The sequence below is a fragment of the Chlamydomonas reinhardtii genome, chromosome 2 (genome assembly GCF_000002595.2).
Source record: "Chlamydomonas reinhardtii strain CC-503 cw92 mt+ chromosome 2, whole genome shotgun sequence".
NCBI classification, from domain to species: Eukaryota; Viridiplantae; Chlorophyta; class Chlorophyceae; order Chlamydomonadales; family Chlamydomonadaceae; genus Chlamydomonas; species Chlamydomonas reinhardtii.
In genome coordinates, this window is record NC_057005.1 from 4,567,940 (window position 1) to 4,576,421 (window position 8,482).

At 68.7% G+C, this 8,482-nt stretch overlaps 3 protein-coding genes across 3 annotated transcripts in view; 1 reads left to right on the forward strand and 2 right to left on the reverse strand.

The window, feature by feature from the left end:
* Positions 1-118: 118 nt before the first annotated feature.
* On the reverse strand, positions 119-999 carry CHLRE_02g100876v5 (uncharacterized protein). Its single transcript, XM_043059717.1, has 2 exons — positions 840-999; positions 119-724 (listed from the first exon to the last, which is right to left on the reverse strand). Exons 1-2 carry the CDS (start codon positions 966-968, stop codon positions 602-604), a joined length of 252 nt encoding a protein of 83 aa, XP_042927351.1. The 5' UTR covers positions 969-999; the 3' UTR covers positions 119-601.
* Positions 1,000-1,109: 110 nt separating this feature from the next.
* Positions 1,110-5,491, forward strand: CHLRE_02g100900v5 (uncharacterized protein). The gene is made up of 3 exons (XM_043059718.1): positions 1,110-1,927; positions 2,211-2,411; positions 2,607-5,491. Exons 1-3 carry the CDS (start codon positions 1,230-1,232, stop codon positions 5,407-5,409), a joined length of 3,702 nt encoding a protein of 1,233 aa, XP_042927352.1. The 5' UTR covers positions 1,110-1,229; the 3' UTR covers positions 5,410-5,491.
* Positions 5,492-5,493: 2 nt separating this feature from the next.
* Positions 5,494-8,482, reverse strand: part of CHLRE_02g100950v5 (uncharacterized protein) — a 37,386-nt gene continuing 34,397 nt past the window's right edge. Inside the window, exons 57-59 of the mRNA XM_043059719.1 lie at positions 8,463-8,482; positions 7,702-7,954; positions 5,494-7,420 (exon numbers count right to left, since the gene is read on the reverse strand). The exon at positions 8,463-8,482 is cut by the window's right edge and continues 103 nt beyond it. Of these exons, the coding sequence (XP_042927353.1) occupies positions 6,165-7,420; positions 7,702-7,954; positions 8,463-8,482 (1,529 nt within the window). The 3' untranslated portion in view covers positions 5,494-6,164. The remainder of the gene's footprint in view (positions 7,421-7,701; positions 7,955-8,462) is intronic.

An 8,482-nucleotide genomic window follows, 5' to 3' on the forward strand; every position in this document is an offset into this window, starting at 1 on the left:
CCCGGGGAAAAAGCGGCCAGGCCGGGGACACAAGGGGACAATCAGCCGGGGACATCAGCCACTGGGCTCCCGCGATACCCCGGGCACCTGCTTGGCGCGTAGGGGGTGCTTGAAGTATTTAATTGGATGGTTACAGGCTTACATGTCGAGCATCGTGTAAGTACATGGACACAGCCCCAGTCACCCAACAACATCCTGTCCTGTCCCCGTTCAGGCCTGGGTGCCGCTGGGTACCGTAGCGTGAGTTCGGGGATCCGATGTCCCTGCTTCATGGACACGGGGCCAGGAATGGGCGGCCGGATTTTATGGAGCGTGGTGGGCGCGAGTAACCCCAGAAACTCTCTAAACAAGGAGGTGGCTGCCTTATGGCAGGAAAAGGGCTGATCCCGGGTCATTATCAACCCAGCCACCTTGACGCGGGCGCCTACTAAGCACACGCCTCTATGTTGGGGGCCTTTGGCATCCCCGCAAATCCGGACGTGGCCGGTTGGGTGGGGTGCACAGTCCGTGCTAACCCGCAGCTAACAAACTAGTCACGTCACTCGCCGCCAATCGACACGTGCACCGTCAGCCCCACGCCCTGCTAGCGCCGTTCAGGCTCTCAGCCCGGCCCCGCCGCCGCCGGCGGCCATGGCGGCCGCTGCAGCTTGGTCGGCCGCTCGAAGCCCATCAGCTTCAGCAGGAGGAGCACACGGATCACGTTGGCGGCGGAGACGTCGCGGTTCTGGGGATGGGGAACGGGGAGGAAGAAGAGAGCGCACATGAGCTGTCTCAGCCGTCAACCTGTCAATCAATCCGTCCCCAGTGCCCAGCCGTCCCCGCACATGCACGGTCCTCACCCAGGTCGTCAAGCAGTCGTTGCAGACTTTGACCGACCAGGGCCGCTGCCCCTCCTTCAGCCCCCCAAGCCACTGGCGGGAACTTGCAATCGGACGGGGAGTTGCCGGCGATCGCGCATTTTTAAACATTAATACTTTACTTCATGTCCAGCCCCGCGAGTATGGGCCTTGCTCAAACCACGCAGCGAGTCAACCAGTGCGGCAACCTGACTAGAACTGACCTGACCCGCAGCCACCAGGGCCCCAAAGTATACGTGCTTCTAACGTGCCGTTATCGCCTCGAAATCATCAGTCAACACACAAATGCCTCCGCGCGTCCACCGGAGTGCACAACAGCTATCGCCAAAACTGGAGAAGGCGCTGAAGGAAGTCCCAGTTTTGATAGCTCGCATGCTGGCCTCGCCCTCTGAGGCACCTAAGCAAGCCGCTGAACAGCTGTTGGCGTGGTTCCGGTATCTGATTGATGTATTGACGGGTGCGGAAGATGTCGCCTGCGACTTGCAGGCAATCCAGCTGCTCAACGCGCTGGGCGGCCACAAGGATAGCTTCCTCGCCAGCATGCTCCAGCTGCTCGCGACAGGCACCCGAATGGCCGTGCTGGGGGAGGACGTGTGCTCCTACTGTGCGTGTCGCTGCCTGGACTTCCTAGTCCTCTGCTGGCACTTCGCAGCCAGCCCGCAGCCGCTGGCTGCTGCTGGCCGTGACGCGGTCCTGCGCTCCCTGCTCGCGGTGGTGCGCATGGGCACCTTCCAGGCCCTGGCGCGGCAGGCGGCGGACGCCACGGCGGCGCTGCAGAGCCACGCGGCAGGCGGCAGTAGCAGCCTCGCGGACCGGGACCGCATGCTGCGGCACGCGCGTGTGGGCATCACGCTGGGCACCGACCTTCTGGACTGCTGCGTCGAAGTGCTGACAAAAATACAGGAGGTCGCGCAGGGGGGCGGGCTGCCCGCCGCAGTGGCGGCTGGCACCCCCTCGCAGGCCAGTGGCAACGGCAGCGGTGGCGGCAACGGCGGTGACCGCGGTGGCGGCGGTGGTGGTGGCGGTGGCACCCAGCCCGCCCAGCTGCTTGGCCTAGCTGACTTCTACAGGTGAGTTACAGGGTCTCACGGGCTGCTGGAGCAGCGGTGCTCTCCGGCTGCTGCCAGCAGGGCAGCCGCACGATGGCAAGCAAGCAAGTAACAAGGGGCAGCCCTCGCCCTTGCCTGGCTTTGCCACGGCGGCTTCATGCCACCCACCGTACCACATGCACCTCGAGCGCTGGATGCGTGCGTGGGCCCCCGCGCGCACGCACACCAGCGGTGACACGTACGTCCATCCGCGCGGCCGCGCATGCGGTACCTGCTGCACACGCACACGCGCACGTGCGTGCAGGCAGTACGCGCCGGAGCTGCTGGCGGCCCTGGTGGACAGCGGGGTGGTGGAGCAGCAGGCGCGGCTGCTGCTGGCGCTGGTGCCGACGCTGTCGCCGCCGGGCGGCTGCGCGGCAGCGGTGCTGCTGGAGCTGGCGCCGGTGCCGTCGGCTTACTTCAGGTTTGACGGCGCGCTCATCAGGTTCAAGCTCGCCATTCAGAGGTAAGCGTTAGGTAAGCGTTTTCCTCAGGGCTCGCTGGCAGGAGCAGAAAGCGGGAGCGCGTGACCGCGGCAGCAAGCACGGCTGTTACGTTGGGTGGCACGCACGCTCCATGCAAAGCCCCCCCCCACGACTCTGTTCGTTTACCAAACGCCCGCCGTCCGCTTTCAATTGATTATGCCTGTCTTCGCTCACAGGCTGCGCTCGCTGCTGCCTGCGTTCGCTCAGCACGCGACCATGGCGGCGCTGCTGCCTGGCGACGACACCGCCGCGGTCGTCGCCCGCATGCGCCGCCACGTCACCCGCCTCCTCACCGGCCCCTGCTACCAGTACTGCAGCCTGTCGCTGGGGCTGGTGGCGCTGTGTGCCGCTGACGCCGGCCGCAGCTACGGCGCGCCGGCGGAGCTGCTGCGCGGCCTGGCGGAGTGCTTTGACCAGCAGGGCGCCAGCGGTGGCGGCGGCGGCGGCGGCGGCGGCAGCCCGGCAGGGCGCTCCGCTGCGCCGCCGGCTGCAGCGGCAGCAGGGACCGCAGCCGCACCCAGGTTGCTGGGTATGACCGTGGGCATCGACTTGATGCTGCAAGCCGCCATGTTGCCGCCGGGAGCGCAGGCGGTCGTTGCCGACGCCCGCTGCTTTCCGGAGGAGTCCGGGCAAGGCGCGGACGGCGGTATGGCGGCCGCGGCCGCAGACAACAGGCCGCACACGCTGCCGCTGCGCGCGGCCCTGGACATCGGCCTGCGGGCTGGCGCCTTGGCGGCGGCCTCGGCGGCGTATCACGCAGCTACGCAGCACGACGGGCGAGGGCGCGGCGCGGCGCCGGCGGGTGCGCTTGCGTCGGCGTGGGCGTCCCTGTGTAGCGCCGGCAGGAGTGCGGGGCAGCAGCGACCGTCGCCGGCTGCTGCCCTGCCGCGTGCCCTGCTGCGGCCGCGGGAGCCGGTGCGCACGGGGGTGCAGGCGCTGCTGCTCGCGGGTGTGTGCTTGGAACCTGTGCACTCCAGTGGCGTGGACCTGGCATTGGACGCGGCGGCCGCCTTGGCGGCCGCCAGGCAGTGGTGGCGGCAGCTGGCGCTGCTCCTCCGTCACGGGCTGGGAGGCGCGAGCCCGGACGAGAGCAGGGAGCTGCTGAGCCTGCTGGTGTCCGGCATGGAGGCGGTGCACACGTCGCTGATGATAACGGGCGAGGCACCCAGTAGCCCTGGTGGCGGCAGCTGGCCGGCGCCCGCCGAGGACTGGGGTGGGAGCGCGCACGCGGCGGTGCAGACTTCTGCGCCGCCGGGCAGCAGCGGCGGGGCGGCGGGCGCGGCGGCTGAAGACGGGGGAGCATCAGTGCAGCCGCCCCAGCAGGAGGCGCTGGGCAACGGGCGTTGCGGGCGGCTGTCGCCGCTGTGTGGCGGCTTGCGGGCGGAGCTGTCCGCGGGAGGCCTGCTGCCCTGCCTGCTGGAGAGCGCGTTCCGTCGCATCGCACGCAATGAGCTGCCGTACGGCGCAGACCGCGGCGACCTGGCAAAGCAGCTGACAGACTCGCTACTCAACCGCACGGGGCTCCTGGCGTGGCTGCTGGCGGCCGCGCCGGCGCGGGAGGCGGCATCGCTGATTGCGACGCTGGGCAAGGCCCTGCGGCAAGAGTTGAGCGCGTGCCCCCAAACCCGCTGCGCCAGCAGCCATCCTGCAACCCAGCAGCTGCTCCTGCAGACGCTCGACAGCTGCCGCCTCGCGGCCCGGGTCCCTTCTGCCGTCACTGAGGAGGAGGCTGTCGGGCCCCGGCTCCCCAGGGACGACTGCCAGCAGGTCGTGGGGCAGCAGGCAAAAGGGCCGGAGCCGCTGGACGCGGCGCTGGGCCGGGGCGCTGCGGTGGCGGCAGCTGCCGGCGGCCCGCAGGGCGCGGGACAGGCGACTGCGCCGGAGCACGCAGCCGACTGCTGCAAGTGGTTGCGCCCAGCCCTGGTGTCGCCGGAGCACAAGTCCGCACTGCAGGCGCTGATGGCGCAGCAGTGGCTGCCGGCCCTGGCCGAGCGGAGCCGCCACAATGTGCGGTTGCTGGAGGCGCGGCGGCACACGATATTTGACCGCGTGATGCGCGGCGTCAGTGCGTCGGCGGGCTGGAGCGAGTCGTGCTGCCTGGGCTGGATGACCATGCTGATTGAGCAGTCGGGGGTCGTCAGCAGGCGGGGCGGCTGTGGAGGAGGCGGCGGCGCAGGCGCAGGCGCTTCCGGCGCTGCGGGCGGCCGTGGCAGCAGCAGTGGCAGTAGCAGCGGCAGCAGCAGTGGCAGTGGCAGTAGCAGTAGCAGCACTCCTGCTGGCGGTGATGACGCGGAGGGGTGGGACCCCGAGGGGCGCCGCTTCGTTCTGAACGACCTGTGCGCGGCGCAGCAGCTGCAGTCGGGGCTGCGTGCCCACAACACCATGCGCCACTTGCGATTCCCCGACGCGCCGTCTGCCCGCGCGGCGCTGGCGCCGGTTGTCGCGGAGGCGTGTGTGGCCTACGCCGCGCTCGCTCCCGAGGAGTGGCGGTCGTGGGTGCTGGCGGATGCCGAAGAGCCGTGGGTGAGCTACCTGGAAGCTGTGCGAAACGACATCCACACGATCTCGGCCTGGCCGTGTGGGGCCGGCGCGCAGTACCGGGCGCCCTTTATGAAGCTGGTGGCTTGGGCCGAGGGCATGTGCAGCGGCGACGAGGCGCGGCAGCGCAGGCAGGCCGCGGCCTGGGGTGGCCTTGTGGCCAAGGTGCGGGCGGCGGTGGCGGCGGTGGCGGCGGTGCGGGCGGCGGGGGCCGCTGGTGAGCCGGGCGGGCAGGCGGTGTCGTTGCCGCGGCTGTGCTGCAACCCGGCCTGTGCCGTGCTGGAGGGCGACTGCGAGGCGGAGCGGCCGCTGCTGAGCTGCGGCGGCTGCGGCGGCGCGGCTGTGTACTGCTGCAAGGACTGCCAGGTGGCGCACTGGCGGGCGGGGCACAGGGCGGCGTGCGGCCAGCAGCCGGAGCCCAGGGGCAGTGGCGGCGTGTAGAGGAGCGAAGTGTACGGCACTGTACGGTACAAAGTGTACGGTACTGAGGGTGCATGGGTTCCTAACGATGTATGGGCTGATTATACTTTGGATGTACATCGTGTGATTGTAATGATTCAACATTGTAAGCCAGCTTGCCTTGTGGTGGCAGTGTTGCTTCAGCCAGCCAACTAGCCCGCCCGCACCCAGTGCACGACAGTGACTCAGTGAGGCGCGGTTGAAACACTACTAGCCCAGGGCACCAACGCAGCGGGGCGCGGCACACGCCCACAAATCACCAAGTCACCAACATAGCAGCCGCCGCCGCCACCCAATGAAGCGTCGCGCAGCAGTCCAGGAGCCCCGGTGTCCATAAGTAAGCAAGAATAGTAATCAAGGTGATTTAGGTATAATGTGCAAAGCGGCCGATACCGATCCCGCCCCACTGCACTATGTCTGCAGCGGCGGCGACAGCTCACAAGTGCCAGGCACAGAGGATGGAGCCAGTGCAGTCGGCATGCACAGGCACGCATGCATGGGCAGTATGACAGTATCCCAACTCCCAAGCCACCCAACACCCGCTACCACGCAATCCAGGAGTTCCCCTGATGCAATCCGCACCAAAGTCCGTTCGTCAACTCCGTCCGCAGGTCCCTCTCAATATTGTAGCCATAGCCACCCGGCCGCCAGCAGCTAAGCGGCGATGCCGCGTCTGGCGGCTTAGCGCCGTGAAGTACAACTGCCCGCAGCTGCCGCCGCCGCCCCCCGCCGTCTGCCTAATCATCACCTGCTCGGTCCCTACCGCTGACCGAGCCCTTATTGCCCTCGCCACTGCCCTGGCGTGACGGTGCAGACGACGTCTGCCGAGTTGCGACCTCCTGGTCTCCTCCCGGCGGGTTGTGACCCTTGCCCGCACTGCTACTGCTGCTGCTGCTCTTGCAAGTGCTGCTGCTTCGCCCCTTGCTGCCATCCTCCTCATCTTTTGCATCGGCCTCAATTGCACCGGTGTTGGTGCTGTCTTGGCCGCCGCCGCGGATGCCACGGTTGCTACTGCTACTGCTGCCGCTGAGCCTGTGGCCGCCGTTCCCTTCGCTCCCCTCCCTGTCGCCGGTTTCGCGCCCGACTCCGCGCCCACTGCCGCCGCTCTCCCTGCCCCCACCCTCACTCTCACTGCCGCTGGTGCTGCTCTCACCCAAACTGCTGTCACCCCCATCACCACTGCCACTGCCACTGCCGCTGCCGCTGCCACTGCCGCGCCCCTCGTACCTCCTCTCCGCCCTCGCCACCAGACGCGACACGTAGCCGCGCATCTCATCCGCCGGCGTCAGCAAGCCCCGCGCCGCCAGCTGCCGCAGCAGCGCCGGCGACACCACAGGCAGCCCCAGAGCCGCACCCGACGTTGCGGCGGCTATAGCCGCGGACCCGGGCGCCCCTGACGCCCTCGAGCCGCCGCCGCCGCCACTGCCGCTACTGCCGCTGCTACTGCCGCTGCTGACTCCATCTGAGTTGTCCGACCCCTCATCGCTGTCGCTATCTGCGTCCGAGTCCTCATCTGGTCGTTGTCGCTTGCCGTTGTCATCATCGTCAGAAGGACTGCGGGCGCCACCGTTGCTGCCCGCCGCTGATGCCCGCCGCGCCCTCCTGCCGCCGCCACCGCCGCCGCCGCCGCCACTGGAGCTGCCGCCGTCGTCTGACCCCTGCACGGCGGCTGCACCGCGGGCTATGCTGCTGCTGCCACCACCACCGGCAGCTGCAGCTGCTGCTGCTGCTGTTGCTGTTGCTACTGCTTTGGTGCTGCCGGTGCCGGTGGTGCTGGCGATGCGGGCGGCTGCTGGCGGCGGCGGCGGCGGCGTCTTGGCCTGTGCGCTTGAGGCGACGCGGGTGGCGCGACCGCCTTTGCGCGGTGTCGCCGCGGACTCGGCGGGTGCGTGCAGCTCCAGGGGCGCGGTGTAGTTGAAGGGACTGCGCTGCAGCGAGAAGGCGATGGAGGAGCCGCGCAGCCGCAGGTGCCGCCGCAGCAGCAGCACGCCGCCTGTGGGTGGGGGAGTGCACGTGTGTGTGTGTGTGTGTGTGTGGGGGGTGAGAGGCGTGTGAGCGGCAGCAGCAGTAAGGCAGGTGCGGGAGTCTCGACGGATAGCTCAGCCATAACTCGCACCTGCCCTCAAGAGCCTCAGCCACCTCTGGCTCCAACCCCTCTCCACCCCGTCTCCACCCATTCCCATCCCATCCCAGCCCACCCCACCCCACCCCACCCCACCCCACCCCACCCCACCCCACCCCACCCCACCCGCCCCCCTGCCTTCCCCCACTCACCCGCCAGCAGCACCGCCCAGCCCGCCACCAGCACATACACGTACGTCCAGCTCTGCGTGTACCACTGCCGCGTGTCCGGATCCAGATACACGTCGGGGCTCAGCCGCAGCGCCGCCACCGACACCGCCTGGCTCCAGGCGGCGGCGGCGAAGCCCGCGCCGCGGCAGATGTTGACGGCTGCGATGCAGCAGGGCCGCATGACGGCGGTGAGGGCCAGCAGCAGACAGCACACACCGCAGTTGGCTGCCATCACCTGGGGAGGGCGGGGGGGGGGAGAGGAGGGGGGAGGGAGGGCGGGGAGGGGAGGGGAGGGAGGGTGGAGGGTGGAGGGAGGGGAGGGGAGAGCGAAGATTGCAAGGATGGTACAGAGAAAAAGAGGGGGGGACGGGAAAATTGGTACAGAAGAGCTAAGGTGGTACAGAGAAGAGGGGAAGGTGAAGGGAGAGGCAGCCAAGGAGAGGGGAGGAGGGGAGGAGAGGGAGGGGAGGGATGCGGAGTGAGTGGGGGACACGGGGCAGCGGGCAAGCAAGGAGCACAGAGATGCACCGTAGTACCGTGTGTGTTTCAGGCAGGCCCATGCGGCCGCCTCAAACCGCAGTCGCCCACAGTATCCAATCCTCTCCTCCAGGGCCCCCGGCCCCTCCTCCTCCTCCCTCTAATCCCCAGCTCCTCCTCCTCCCCAGCTCCTCCTCCCTCTAACTCCCAGCTCCTCCTCCTCCCCCTCCTCCCCCTCCCCAGCTCCTCCTCCTCCCCTGCCTCACCGTGAGCGGGTAGCTGTTTG

Coding starts and splice junctions, on each gene's coding strand:
- CHLRE_02g100876v5 (XM_043059717.1), bottom strand. CDS start 968: ATGTTTAAAAATGCGCGATCGCCGGCAACTCCCCGTCCGATTGCAAGT. Junction 725..839: donor ACGACTGCTTGACGACCTGG/GTGAGGACCGTG, acceptor CCCCATCCCCAG/AACCGCGACGTCTCCGCCGC.
- CHLRE_02g100900v5 (XM_043059718.1), top strand. CDS start 1,230: ATGCTGGCCTCGCCCTCTGAGGCACCTAAGCAAGCCGCTGAACAGCTG. Junction 1,928..2,210: donor GGCCTAGCTGACTTCTACAG/GTGAGTTACAGG, acceptor ACGTGCGTGCAG/GCAGTACGCGCCGGAGCTGC. Junction 2,412..2,606: donor TTCAAGCTCGCCATTCAGAG/GTAAGCGTTAGG, acceptor CTTCGCTCACAG/GCTGCGCTCGCTGCTGCCTG.